Source organism: Pteropus vampyrus, unplaced genomic scaffold (assembly GCF_000151845.1).
Source record: "Pteropus vampyrus isolate Shadow unplaced genomic scaffold, Pvam_2.0 Scaffold456, whole genome shotgun sequence".
Classification (NCBI taxonomy): Eukaryota; Metazoa; Chordata; class Mammalia; order Chiroptera; family Pteropodidae; genus Pteropus; species Pteropus vampyrus.
In genome coordinates this window covers 345,158-359,504 of record NW_011889237.1, presented here as the reverse complement: position 1 = coordinate 359,504, position 14,347 = coordinate 345,158, and the positions used below count along the sequence as shown (strand labels likewise).

The window sequence follows — 14,347 nt, the reverse complement described above, 5'->3', positions numbered from 1 at the left end:
GGGGGAGGAAACTGCTCAAAGTCACTGAAAACCGCGGATGAATAGAGCCTGAGGGCGGGCCAACAGCACGAAACAAACAGATGAAGGAGGCGCTCGCGGCCACACTGCCCGACACGCGCCGGACTCGGCCAGCGGATTTCTCCGGTCCTGCCTCTCGCCTCTCGTTCTCGCCCGCGAAAGGGGCTAACCTCGCAGCTGCCGCTGGGGGGCTGGTGGGAGTGTTTTAGGTATCACGTAGGGGCTTAGGCGGGGCCTGGCACACAGCTCTGGGTAAATTCAACTGCCACTATTTCTTACTGTTTTATTTGTATAGTTTCTCAATTTTCTTCTTGTATAACTTAACATTAAAAAGAACAGCAACAGTTACTGATAAAAATAATGGCACACGGACTGGGAAAAACATTCGCCAGTGTTACCTCTGACAAGGCTGTAACGTAACGGACTCTTACCACAAAAAACACCACCAACAACAAAGAAACCAGAACGAGACAAAACGAAGCCACCAAGGACAGGGCTGACCCCAGCAGTGGAATAAAGGAAGGACGTAGTTGAAGGCCAACAACAAAGGGCTTGTGAGGCATCCCGAAGACAGTCTCCCGTGGGATGCGGGACCCCCTTTCTCCTGCTCCGCAGAGGATGGCCGCTGCAGAGGTCTCGGCGACACGGAGAGGCCCCGGGGCACCCACCTGTAGCAGTGGCCAGGCTCCGTCCGGCCTGCGCGGCCCGCCCGCTGGTCCGCCGAGGCCTGGGAGACCCAGGTGATGCGGAAGGAGGACACGCCAGTGACACGGTCATAGTGTCGCTTCTTGACCTTCCCACAGTCCACCACGTACTTGATGCCCGGGATGGTGAGGGACGTCTCGGCCACGTTGGTGGCCACGACACACAGTCGAGTTCCCTCTGGGGGAGGCTGGAAGACCTAGGAGGGCGGGGCAGGCAGCAAAGACACCCCAGAATCAGGAAAGAACTCGTGAGGGGTCAAAGTGGGGAGACTCCTCTTGATCAGAGAGAAGTCGGCAGGATGTGTGGGCCGGGGTGGGGGTGACAAGGTGACCAGGTCCTCTCCTTGCCTCAGGCCGCAATGCTCCTAAGCTAAATGCAGGAAAGCTGGAGAACCCAATACTCTCAAAACCCGGGGGAGCTGAGCCAACGGCTGATGGGGTGGACGCTGGGGCCTGCCCCGGCCCCGTCTGGATGCACGCAGGAGGCACCCCAGGCAGGCGCCCGCCCCAGCCCCACACCGTTACCTGCGCTTGCTTCTCTGGGGCCAGCAGAGAGTAGAGCGGGAGCACGTGCAGGGGGAGCGAGGCGTCTGGCTGCTCATCTGTGGGGATGGCAGAGGCACGCTGGTACCCCGGACTGGTACCCCCAACACCCCAGGCAGGAGCCAGCCTCATACTGCCCAGCGCCTCCCATGGCTCTGCTGCAGAGGCCATATGCCAGCCACGCCGCTGGCAGCTCGGCCCACGGGACGTTGTGTGTGGGCAGGCAGGCCCGGCCTGAGTGGCTGGAGGGCAGGGAGGCCTCCCAGACCCACCGCCTGACCCAGGGCGGGAATGCCGGCAGCTGTACCATCTCCCCCCGCAAAGCCCAGCTGCGGGCCCTGTGCTAGCTGGGGGTACCCAGGGCTGCCCCGCACGGCCCCGTCTCCACATGAAGCCCCAGGGAGCACCCTCGGGAGCTGGACTGTCCGCCCAGCTGGCTCTGAGGCCTACGTTCACCCAGCCATGGGGAGCTGAGGGTGGCGCTCCCAAGTACAACCAACACAAGTACTTGGAAGCCTGCTCTGTGCCAGTCTTAGGAGCTCAAGAGACAGCAGGGGACAAAGCAGCCAGAATCCCCAGCTCCCTGGGGCTCAAAGCTCATGAGGGGGAACCGCTCCAGGTGACATCACTTGACTTGGAGTCCCCGAGCGCGGGACAGGGAAGTCTGGGGCTCAACGGACACTTGCTGAATGAGTGAACTGGATGAACGCGGGAGCGGGAGGCCCTGCTGAGGCCACACCTCCGCCTGCTCCGTCGTCCCCCAGGTCCAGGTCCAGGTCAGAGCCCAGGGCCTCCTCATCGTCCATTTCTGCCTCCCTGTCTTCGTCACCTTCGCCCGCTGGCAACACCGAGTAACTGTCCAAGCTGATCTGGGGCAACGTCTGCGGGAAACGAGACGTCAGGACCAGGGGCTGCGGGTCATCCCGTGGAGACGAACCACCAAGAAAGACAAGTCCCTTCAAGCGTTAGGCCGGCTCCACCGCCCACGAGCCAGGCCCCACGGCAGGTCACCCCACCTTTCCCTGCCTCAATTTCCTCATCTGAAAAGTGGGGCCACCCGCGGGACTTATCTTACAGAGCTGCTGTGAGGACCGTTAACCCACACACATAAGGAACCACCCTGCCTGGCGTGTTGTAAAGGCAGCAGGAGAGTTAGAACTAAATAATGATGCTATTGCTTGGACGCTCAGGGCCCAGACTTCCAGAAGCTTCCTCCTGGATCACAGCACAGGGATCCTTGAATGTTTCAAATCACAGACCGTCTTGCAAACTCTGGAGCAGCACCAGGCCTCCATGGCGGGAGTGTCCTGGGCCCACGACATCCAGGACGGTCACCAGCAGCCCCAGGGGACCACTGAGCACCTGAAGCGGGTGTGGTATGACCGGGGAAGTGAACTTTAATTCTATTTCGATTTAACTTTCCACCGGCAGGGGATGGGGTAGGGGGCAGGGGTCGGACAGTGCAGCCCCCGGCCCCTCGCTGTCCCCGCGCCCACACGTACCGCCGCCTGGGCCTTCCTCGCCCTCGCCCGCGACTTCTTAAACTTCCGCGTTTCTTCTACTGAATCTTTCTGATCTTCGTTTTCTGGAAAAGGTGAGCAAGTTAGCGGGGAGGAGACACCTGTGGCCAGGGCCGGGCTCTTCACTGTCCGAACTAAGCTCACTGCTTCGTTTATGGGGGTGGGGGGTACGGGAGGGCAGGCCAAGGGGTTAGCTCTCTCGGGGGGAGAGGGAGGCTCTGAGCCAATGCTGACCCCGCCTCTCAGGGTGAAGCGCCCCAGATGCCGGTTACCTGGTGGCCTGGACCTGGTGTGTGGGAATGCCCTCCTCAGCCTGCGGCACAGTGCATGCACCTCGGCCTGCCCCGTCAGGAACACCAGGATGCCACCTGCGGGAGAAACGAGGCCCGCCGTTGCCCGTCTATTCACGCGGCAAACACTGACTCGGCCATGACCGTCGGCCAAGCCCGCTGAGAGCCAGGCGCGGGGGAGAGCCAAACCAGGGGACACGCAGAGCGTGGGGCAGCCACGTCCGCGCGGCCCGGCAGCTCCTCGCCTGGCATCGGCCCGGAAGATCGGAAAAAGGGTACCGACCAGAGGCTGTGCACAGACGGTGACAGCGGCTCTGTGCACAACAGCCAAGGACGGTGCAACCTGGTCCCTGCCCAGAGGGGTGGGTAAACGGGGCGGGGGCCACCTGCACAACGGAGCGCGGCTCCGACGTAGGATAAATGGGGCGGGGGCCACCCGCACAACGGAGCGCGGCACCAACGTAGAAAGGAGCACAGTGCTGGGTCTCAGAAACATGACGCTGAGTGAGAGGCCAGACACCGAAGGCCACGGGCGGTACGACTCCCTTCATGTGAAAAGTCCAGAACAGGCACAGAGCAAGAAAGAACGAGTCCACTTAAATAACATTAGGTCAATAAATAATAACTCGGCAAGTGCCGTGGGGACGTGGTAAGCGCCGTGAGGGGGATTGGGACTAAAGGTCACCGACCTGTGCCTGCGGGCACCTGCCTGGGCCCTGTGGACTGTCCTGGTGTCAGATGTGGACGGAATGCACCAGCCCTCCCTGTGAGCCACTGAAGCCTCACGACACTTCAGGTGGAACGTGGTGGGGCAGGTGCCATCATAAACACTCTGGGACCAGGGAGGAAACCGAGGCATGGCCAGGACACAACTTCAAGCCTCTCGGAGCGGGCCAGGAGCCCAGGCCGCCTGCAGCTCGTGGGCCTGGGAGCGGAGGACCCGGCCTCACCTGCGGGCAACAGCCGGTGCACCTTGCAGACCTTCCGGAAGCACTCGCCGCTGTAGTCCTCCAGCGGCGTCCGCTTGTTGAAATGCACCGTCACCGGGAACTGCCTGGACTCAACCTACAGCAGACCCCGGGAGGGGAGAGGCGGGGGCTGCGGGTGGAGCGCTGGCCCAGCCCGGTCCCTCCTGCTTCAGCTTTCTGACCGTGAGGTCTCAGCTTGGGGCCGACAGCTCAACGCCCCTTGGGCACCTCCTTGCTCCCAGGGAGTCCTTGCTCGGTGGAAGCTGAGGCTGCCCGAGACCCTGGCCCGGGCATTACCTTGATGACCGGGGGCGGAGTGGCGAAGAGCCGCTGGTTCTGGGTGAAGTCCTCCACCCGCAACGTGGCCGACATGATGATGAGCTTCAGTGGCAGGAGCCTCTGTGAGACAGCAGGCTCAGTGACCCTCGGCCACGCAGGGCCGGGAAGACCGCTGCCCTCCTGGCCTCCCTCCTGCCTGCGCCTTGCCGCCCCCGTTCTGGTTGCCAAAAATGGCAGAAAAAGCAGAAAAAGTGGGCTGACAGCAAGACCTGCCTCTCCCAGGTGGTGGCTTGGTAAGGGGGCCCTTAAAATCCAAAGTGGAGCTCTAGGGAGGACCGTGAGGCAGGGGCCCACTCAGGGCACTGTAGGCGTGGCCCGCGCCCACCTGCTCTCCCCTCATTTCCCTCAGCCCCCCTCTCCCCGCACCGTCCTCCACCTTCTCCCTGGCTCTCCCCTCTCCCTGGCTTTGTCTGTCACCAGCTCATAGACCTCCTGAGTCTGCTCACTGCCAGCTGCCCTCCTTAAATCAAGCCCAAGGATGGCAGGAACCGCTGCCCCGTCCACTGGCACGTGGCCAGTGCCCTGACCTGGCCTGGCACACACAGAACTGAAATCTGTTTGAGGACAGTTCCACTTGTAAGGAGCAGGCAGTGTCAACTTCCTAGCAGAACTGGGGCTACGACAGGACTGCTCGTGGAGGCCCCACCCCTGGGGCATTCCTTGACCCAGCAGGCCTCAATGTGTGCCTCTGCCCCAGCAGGGTGGGAGTGGACTGGAGGCTGGGGCTGATGCCAGGCCCGGCGCTGGGCAGGCAGCTCAGAGCGGGGAGCACAGGCTGTGGCTGGCTGCCCCAAGTGCTCCACGATTCCAATGACCTGGCTGGCATCTTAGAGCCGGTGCCGATGGGGCCTTGTCAGCCACGAACTCCTTGCTGGAGCCTCTTGCTTTGGGCGGAGGGCAGGTAACAATTTACGAGGCTGCACCCAGGATGCCCACAGGTGGGGTCACACAGGGGCTATTACAGTGAGACCCACAGGCCGGCACTGGGTGGGGCTCTTGTCCTCAGGAGACCCTGTCACAGCAGCAACCCGGTGTGGGCCGAGGAAGCCTTGGCCGTGGGGCGCAGGGGCTCCCGGTACCTCGCCTCCTCCCTACCTTTGCCCGGAGAGACACAATGCGGGACAGGAGCCCGATGAGGATGTCTGTGTACACGCTCCGCTCATGGGCCTCGTCGATGATCACGACCTTGTACTGGGACAGCAGGAAGTCCTAGGAGTGGAGGCCAGCGGGTGAGGCTGGCCAGCCCGGGCCTGAGCCACCCGGGGTCGCCTCACACCCCCAAACTCCCGCCCAAGGAGCCCTGCAATAATAGCAGGCATGGATCCTGGGCCACCTGGTCTGGGGGGTCCTGGTCTGTGACCTCGGCCAGTTACTTCACTTCCTTGTGCCTCAGTTTCCTCATCTATACAATGGGGATGACAGGACCCACCTCATGGGGTCCCAATGATAATGACTACCCGGGAAGCACACAGCAAGGGGCGGGGCTTGGCAGAGAAGGGGCAGCTACGATTTATTAGAGCTGAGCTACCAAATGCAGATGCCTGCTGGGTGGGGAGGGCGGGGACCAAGGGCCATGGGTACAGAAAGGGGCCATCAGACCCAACGCCATGCTCACAGACTCCTTCCCAGAACGACCATGGCTGGCATCCAGGCAGAGGAAGCAGGAGCCACCTCTGCCCTCCCCAGAGACCACTGCCCAAGGGAATGTGACACAGCCAGCAAGGGCAGTATGCCTCTGGCTAACGCACAAGGTCTATGAACCAAACGGTAATGAAAACATGAGCTCACACTTAACGAGCACTTACTAGACACTGTGCTAAGCGGCTCTTGTGCATCACGCGGTTTCTGCTGCCAAATACTTACGCCAGGAAGGCACCAGCTTGCACAGCAAGGATCTCGGGCCAGAGAGGTCAAGTAACTTGCCCCATGTCACACAGTGGCACGGTGGTATGGGGTACTCTGCCAACAGCTGGCACAGAGCTGCTCACATCCAGGGTGCCACAACCCGTGCTCACCGGCCTTGCTCTATAAGACGAGACGAACAACCCACCCTCTGGATTTCCTTGAGCAACACGCCGTCTGTCATGAACTTGATCCTGGTCTCTTCAGTCACATTCCCTTCGTATCGGATCTGATAAGAGATGACCCTGTGGGAACAGGCTAGGGCTCAGAGGAGGCGAGGCCCCAGAAGTGTAGCTGGTTGGGGGTGTCATCTCATGGCCACTCCAAGGCGGGTAGGTGGCCCAAGGGCAGGGCCCCCAATGCTGCTGACACGGCCCAGACATTTGCCCAGCCTCCCCCGCCCCCACCAGTGTGTGTGTGGGGTAGCCATCACGGTCGACTGGACAGCGTGTCAACCAAACACACGTGGGGACCCTGGCCGGACCAACCAACTGTAAAAGCCTTCTGGGAGAGAGCCAGGGCAATGTGATCACGGACCAGAGTCCACTTGGGAGTGAGGATGTGCTCTTTAGTCACGAGGGTGCTGCAGCTGTTTTTATTAGAGTCTGATTTAAAAAAAAAAAAAAAGGCCCTGATCTGTCAGACCCATAGGGCAATATTGAAGATGAGGTGATATGACATCTCAATCTGCTTCTCAACAGCTGGGGGCAGGACCGAAGGCACAGAGAGACAAAGTTGGTCGTGAGTTGACAATTATTAACACAGGGTGTTGGGCACATTACATAGTCTACTTTTGTACATGCTTGAAATTCTCACAGTAGAAAGTCTAGAGATAAGATTAAAAAAAGGGGCAGCTTTCTATGTATTGCTGTTTCCAAGGTAGACCATTACGTGGACAGAAAAGATGGAGAATGTGAACAGCATGAACCACTTGTACAGCTGTCAGGGAGAAACAGAGACACAGTGGCCTGTCTGGGCACAGAACTCTCTAGAAGGATCCACAGGAAAGGATCCACCGCGCAGTGGTGGTTGCCGCCATGGAATGGAGCTGGGCACCTCACCTACCAATGTGCAAACACAACAGCGCCCTCACCCGCATGCCAGTCCCAACGGGGCAGGCGGCTGTCGCTCCCCCCGCCCTGTGCTGAGGGCCCAGGGGAGGCCTGCACACAGCGGACACAGCTCAGTCAACATCTGATGACAGGACAGGTGACAGAGACTCACTCTACACTCCTGTTTTTTGAATTTTAGACTGCCTGGGACAGACACCCCTTCAGAGCCGAATTCAAGGTGTGGGCTGAGGCCCAGGACCCTGCAACGCACACACGCCCCGGCCACTCCTGAGCGAGCGCTGTACCTGCTCTGCTCAAACTGCTTTCCAGGCAAGTCCCACGGCCTCACTGCCAGCGAGGACATGCAGTTTGGAAGCTTGGGTTTCACATGAACTTGGCAATGCTAAGTACTAACCACTGCTGGCCTGCGTCTGCCCACCCACTGCTCTGCTCTGCCCTCAGACCCCTGTAAGGGCCACTTTGTCCCCTCGGTGCACTGTGTGATGTGAGCCCAAGGGCCTGGCTGGTTTGTCCCTGCTCCATGCTTCCCCCGCCCAGGAGGGTCCCACTGTCCAGTGTGCAGGAAGCCTTCTCGTATAAGACCCCTGCACAAAGAGAAGCCACACTCCCACCCAGTGTCCCTGAGTGGATGAGGGCCGCTCAGCTCCTGGACAGCTGACCCCTGGCCAAGGCCAAGGACTACCTCCGATACTCTCCCAGGAAACCAAGCCCTCACCGCTGTGACAGATTCATCTCCTTGGCCACGCGCTGAGACATGGCCACGGCGGCTACTCGGCGAGGCTCCGTGACACCGATGATGCTGTCGTCACTAGGGAGGGAGAACACAACACATCAGCAGTGCCCGCGTCCCCTGTCTGTCCCAAAGTCACATGCAGCTCCACGTCAAGATCCACTGTGTAAATGAGGCCCACATCAGGGGTGATGGGACACATGCACCAGGCAAGGCACCTTGGCATCGGTTAACAGCTAAAGGGAACAGCATGCACATCAGCACACACGACATGGTGACAGTCGCCATGCGACCAGGCAGCTGCCAACACGCAGGTGGCCCAGGCATGGTGGCACATGCTCCTCCAGACAGGGCACCCACCGAGGGGACTGTGGCTGGTTTCCGGGTTGCGCAGAAAGCAGTCCATACGGCAGGTCAGGCCGCCCTCTCGACAAAGCTCTGCTGGCGGGGCTGGCCCCCGGGGACTGGATTTCTGGAGGGTTCCCGCCACCCACCAGGAGGCACTGGCTGCGCCTGGAAGCTTCGTACGAGGTGTGGTCTATGCCGACCACCTGCTCTCCTTAAGCGGGGCTGGGATTTGGGTGCCAGCCGGAGGTGCCAAGGTAACCGGCCCTGGGAGCTGTGTCTCTAGTGGGCTTCCCTGGTAGACGGCATTTCACACATGCTGTCACAAGCCATCACTGGAGAATTACGTGTGTCCCGTGTGACCCCATGTGAGAGGACTCCGGTGGCCTGGCCCCGCCGTGCGCCTTCTCCTTTGCTGGGTCCCATCAGTGGACCAGATCGTTACCCTGAGCACGACTATATGCTGGGTCCTGTGAGTCTTCCCAGCAAATCACTGAACCTGGGGGTGGTCTTGAGGACCCCTGATATAAATAAATGGGTCAAAAGTACCAAGAAAGGTGACACGCAGCTCCACAGCCCCGGGGCTAATTGAGCATTTCTCATGAGTTCAGTCACTTCATCTGCGTAACGCCCCTGGGAAGTGGGTGCGGTGACCATTCCCAGCTCACAGCCGAGGACATGCGGCCCAGAGGAGTTAGCCAGCTTGCCCAAAGTCACGCGGCGCATGCACGGCAGAGCCAGGCCTGGGGGAGCACGTGCTTCTGAAGACTTCTGGGGACAATATACCCCGTCACCCAAGGGGCCTGTGGAGGACCCGGCACCAGCCCCACCTGCTGTAGCCTGCTTCGTAGAGGAACTGGGGCACCTGCGTGGTCTTCCCGCTGCCAGTCTCGCCACACACGATGACAACGGGGTGCTCGGCCACCGCCTCCATGATCACTTGTTCTTCAGAGAGAATCGGGAGCTTCAGCCGCTCTTCCTGCCAGAAATAGGAAGTCAGTGCTCAGCGAACGGGGTGTGTGTGCACGCGTGTGTCCCCTGCAGAATGGCAGCAGGGACAAGGGGACTCTGCTCAGACAAAGCGAGACTATGTAGGGTGACGTGGTTTCTTAAAGCTGGCAGCTGGCACATGGACAGGGCACCAGATGCATCCACTGGAGAACAGAAGCCTTGACAGCTGGGGAGGGGCAGGGGAGCCACGGCCCATGGGAGACAGAGACATGGGCTAGGTCCTTTGGAGCACGAGACCGACATCCATGGGGACAGCCCGGCCGGTGCAGAGGAGGTCTGAGATGTGGGAACTGTCAGCTGTTGCTGGTGGGGGGTCTACGTTTACGGCATAGATGACGCGACCTGCCCAAATCACGGGACGTGCGCCCTCTGCCCCAGTTCTTACAAACACTGGAGGGACGAACCTGCATTTCGGGGGAGCGGTTGACGGGGATGAAGACGGCGGGCTTCGCCGGGGGCCTGGCCAGGGTGGAGGCTGCGGCCGGAGGAGCTGGAGGAGCAGCAGTTCTGGCCTGAGTGGCCGGGCCACTGGGCACTGGGCTCTCGCCCCCAGCCCCCGGAAGAGCGGGTGGCCAACACGCTGCCACCACCCCTGCACCAGCCCCCACCCGCTCAGCAGCCGGGGCCTCCTCGGGTTCAGACTCCACTGAGGACTCAGACTCCTCTTCTGCCTCCTGGAGCCGGCGCTTCCGGTGGGCTCCACTGAGGCTGCTGATCCTCTGATCCGGGGCTGTGACCGCGTCAGACTTCCTGCCGGAGATGAGGCATGAGGCCCCGGATGGACCTGAGGCAGCTCTGACCGCAAACGCTCACCAGAGGCCAGAGCTCGAAGGCCAAGCGCCTTCCCACCTCAGGGCCTTTGCACGTGCTGTTCCCGCTCCCTCCCTTCACTCAAGCGTCACCGCTCAGGGGCTTTCCCTGACCACCAGCCTGCGTCACGTCTCCCATCTCCCTCCACCCTCTCTTCCCTGCTTCATTTCCTGCTTAGTGTTTACCAGCACTAGCTCCGTATGCGTTCGTTTGATTGCTGCCCATCTCCGCTAGAAGACGAGCTTCTGAAGGGAAGGTTATTATTTTATTTTTGTTCACTGCTCTAGCCCCAGGGCCCGATGAGAGCCCAGGGCACAGTCTGCACTCCGTAAGCAGTCGTTAGATGCACAAGAATGCTTACGGGCACCAGGTCGGCACTAACACGATGAACAGAGCCCGCCGAGAGTGGACAGGGGTGAGTGGGGGTCTAGGGTCGGAGGAGCGCACAGGCTCCATCCGAGGCTAGTTGCCCGGTAGAAATGCCAGCCGGTGTGGCCAGATCGTCCAACTATTCAAGACCAGGTGGGAACCTGCATTTTAATATGAAATCTCCTAATTCTTAAGTGATGGCTGTATTGGGTTGAATAGTGTCTCCCCAAAATTCACATCCACTGGAGACTCAGAATGTGACTGTATTTGAAAACGGGGTCTCTGTGGATGTGATTAAGTTGCGATCATGCGGGACTGGGGTGGGCCCTAAATCCAGTGACTGGTGTCCTTATAAGAAGAGAAAATGAGACACAGACACAGAGGGGAGAATGCCATGGAAGACAAACACTGGGAGGATGCTGTGTGACGATGGAGATGGACTGATGTGTACACAAACCAAGAAATGACGAGGCCGCCACCAGAGCCTAGGAGAGAGGCGTGGAAGTCTCCAGCCTGCAGAAGGCAGAAGGAACCAATCCGGCTGACACCTTAATTTTTGACTTTGACACCGAAGACCATGGTTTTGGCCCTTAGGCCACAAGAGAATAAATAAATTTCTCATGTTTAGGCACCCAGTTTGTGGTAATTTGTTACAGCGGCTCCAGGGGGCCAATACTTTGGCAAAAGATCTGAATGCCTTAATCATACTATATAAACCAAACGAAGCTTGCTAAGGGGCCAAATCTAATGTGACCACCTGACCGCAATTTCTAGCCTAATCTTCTATGCAAAAGGCATCACCATTGGAATAAGAAACTTTGCTGTCCTGTGCTTTGTGTGGTATTCAGTGACATCTGGGCCTCTGCCCATGAGAAGCATTATGGCACGCAGGCCACTGAAAATGTATTTCCTCCACACACTCAACTCCAGAAGACTCATCACCTGAGAGCCCTTCCCCAGGGCCCTGGCCAAAGCGACCGGCTTCAGAAGGGGCTGCCAGACTTACTCTTTGGTGTGGTACATGCGCTCCCCGGTGCCCAGCTTGGACATGGTGTAGTAGAGTCTCATCTCTGCTTCTGAAACCTGGACCTCACTCAGTTTCTGCAGCATCTCTGCTCGCTGGGGAAGAACATATGTGTTAGATACGTGGCATCACAACTCTCTCTTCCAAGTGAGACGCCATGAAATTTCAGAATGGCTGACACTTCAGTCTTTTTAAACCACAAGTCTAATTGCCATTGCACCGTTGCGTGGCGTTCTTACACCAACAGATGCACGAGCTTAGGGTGGCTTCGTACCCCTACGGCGTCTGGGGTTAGCTAAACAAGGCTCTCTTTGCTCCACCATGTGTCATAAGCCTGTCGACGACCCAGATGCTCACCACCGGGAGACCAGTTAAATAAGGAGGCCCATCTGTATGAGGCAGCACCCCCAGCTGTGACGACAGCAGCCGTGTGCTGGGAAGGGGTCCCCACGCTGTCTTGAATAAAGCGGTGTGTGGAGATGGGCCTAGTGGTTTCTTTCCCCTGGTGATTCATGAGTTTTCATTTTATTATTCTTGAAATTATAGTTTATATGTGTTACTGTATATATACTTCACAATCGATAATAAGAAAAAACAAGGTACTGAACAGCAGAAAAAAATACTGCACAGGATTTTAAAAGGACCCACTCTCAGGACAGTGAGTCTCCCCTGTATTAAGGGCTCCAGGGACTAAGTGGCAGTGCCGCTAACAGGAAACCTGGGTGTCCCCTGTTGGAGACACAGCACCCTGTGTGTGAGGTGACCTTGACAGAAAGTCAAATGTGAATCTCACGAAGCTCTGAGATCGGGTCTCTCAGTCTCCCTGCTCCTGGCATTCTGGGACTCAGACCCCCCACCTCTGTCCCCCACTCTGGAGAGCCGTGTGCAGACCCTGACAGAGCGGGCACACCTGGCTCTTTTTCTCCTTCTGTTCTAAGATCTTCTGCAGCACTTTCCGCTCTTTCTTGGTCAGAGGCTTCCTCTTCCTGGGCAGTGGAGGGGCCTTGGTCTTCTTCTTCTTCTTCCCCGGCAGGACGAGCACGTTGCTGCCATCGATTCCTTTCAACGTGCCCTTATCTGAAAAGACATGCTTGCCTGACCCACGGCCCCGGGGCCAGGGAGTCCGAGCACTGGCGATACTCAGCAATCCCCAATAATTCTGCTTCCTCTGGGGTTCTCTTGCCCCACATGAGCCCCCTCAGTACTGGCACAGACACGGGGGGTGCAGGCCCCGCCACCTCCATCCTGGTGTTAGGGGATGAAGGGTACCAGTAAGCGGGGTACATGCTGTCACAGTGCTTCCCTCGGAGTGGGGCGTGCTCTCAGTGGGTCCGTAAGGTCAAAGTTATCTTCGTAATAATACTACATGTTCTCTTCAGAGCATGCAGTCGACCAAGTACTGAGGTTGTGTCATAAATACTTTTTAAAGTCACAGTTTTAAAGTATACAGTCAAGACCAAATTTCAGCTCTCACATTACTCTTTGACTCAACTCACTGCAGCACCTTGAGGAGAAGGGACCCTGGGGAGTGCGTATTAGTCTCAAACGCTGGGCTTTCCCTCCAGTGTCCCATCTGGGCACTAAGCGACTCTTCTATTAACTAACTGCTCAGGCTTTTTGTGTCTTTACGTTTGTGACAAAGTGCAGGAGGTGTATCGTGATCTTCATTGAGAAGAATGAGAATTTTAAGCAATGCAGCTATCTCCCATGGCCAGTCCTCCCCATGACCCAAGGGGCCCCGCATGACCCTGCCCCCATGTTTAATTTCATCTCTACTCAGCCATTCTGGCTGCCTTAAGGTCTTGATTCAAATAACACATTCTCAGTGAGGCCTTTCCCACTCACCCTATGAAACATGGCAACCCACCCAAGCATCTCTCCGGCTTTATCTCCTCAGTACTTACATCTGGCACTACATTCTATAGATTCGACAGGTTTACCTTTGCCTGTCTCCTTCCTGGAGCAGCTAAGCTCAGCAGGGCAGGGATTTTTTTTTTTTCCTTAAATGTCCTTTTCCGTCATGTCTCCTGCACCTAGAAGTTCCTCGCCCTTAGTAGGCACTCCTACTACAAAGGAGTGTCAAGCACTCTGGAGCTGAGCAGACAGGTCTGGGCTTAAGACACGAACTTAGAAGTCGCCGGATAAATTATAATAGAAGCGATGAGAAGGGATGAAATTAACTTATTTTCTTGCCCAAACTCCCCATGCTGTTGTTATACTAGGGCTGGACTCTAAGCGAGAGAAACTCCAGGTATTGTCCTAATTCAGTTAAAATTAGATTGTCACTGTCCCCCTTCCTTTGTATCACCTTAGAGGAAAGGCGCAGTCCGGGAGCCTTTGGGTTCCCAATGGCCAGCACTGGCCGCGGGGCCCTGCTTGGCCCCTCCCCCGAAATCCAGCTCCGGAGACGTCTTACCCTCTATTTCCAGCCGCACGGGGGGCGGCTCGGGGGCGCCCTTCGAGGGGCCGGGAGCCGCCTGCTGGCGCCCCTTGACGTTGTACCGCCGATGCAGCTTCCCCATGGCGCTCAGGTCCTGTTAGGTTCAGGCGGGGCTCACCCCCAGCGCACTCCGAAGTTCAGCCCTCGTGGGTTCCCAGTCTGCCGGCTCAGGTCGGAAAACTTCCGGGCTGCGCTCTCGCGAGAGCTGAGGGCAACCCGGCCACTGAGGGGCGGTGCTAGAGGCGGGGCCACGCTGAAAGG

General features: G+C 58.3%; 1 protein-coding gene across 1 annotated transcript in view; it reads right to left on the bottom strand.

Moving 5' to 3' along the window:
* Window positions 1–14,286, bottom strand: part of DHX37 (DEAH-box helicase 37) — a 19,625-nt gene extending 5,339 nt beyond the window's left edge. The window contains exons 1-16 of the mRNA XM_011381901.2: window positions 14,063–14,286; window positions 12,557–12,723; window positions 11,629–11,741; window positions 9,848–10,193; window positions 9,263–9,411; window positions 8,073–8,165; window positions 6,433–6,529; window positions 5,478–5,591; window positions 4,341–4,442; window positions 4,026–4,140; window positions 3,058–3,153; window positions 2,768–2,850; window positions 2,005–2,146; window positions 1,248–1,324; window positions 687–919; window positions 9–48 (exon numbers count right to left, since the gene is read on the bottom strand). Of these exons, the coding sequence (XP_011380203.1) occupies window positions 9–48; window positions 687–919; window positions 1,248–1,324; window positions 2,005–2,146; window positions 2,768–2,850; window positions 3,058–3,153; window positions 4,026–4,140; window positions 4,341–4,442; window positions 5,478–5,591; window positions 6,433–6,529; window positions 8,073–8,165; window positions 9,263–9,411; window positions 9,848–10,193; window positions 11,629–11,741; window positions 12,557–12,723; window positions 14,063–14,168 (2,073 nt within the window). The 5' untranslated portion in view covers window positions 14,169–14,286. The remainder of the gene's footprint in view (window positions 1–8; window positions 49–686; window positions 920–1,247; window positions 1,325–2,004; window positions 2,147–2,767; window positions 2,851–3,057; window positions 3,154–4,025; window positions 4,141–4,340; window positions 4,443–5,477; window positions 5,592–6,432; window positions 6,530–8,072; window positions 8,166–9,262; window positions 9,412–9,847; window positions 10,194–11,628; window positions 11,742–12,556; window positions 12,724–14,062) is intronic.
* Window positions 14,287–14,347: the final 61 nt, after the last annotated feature.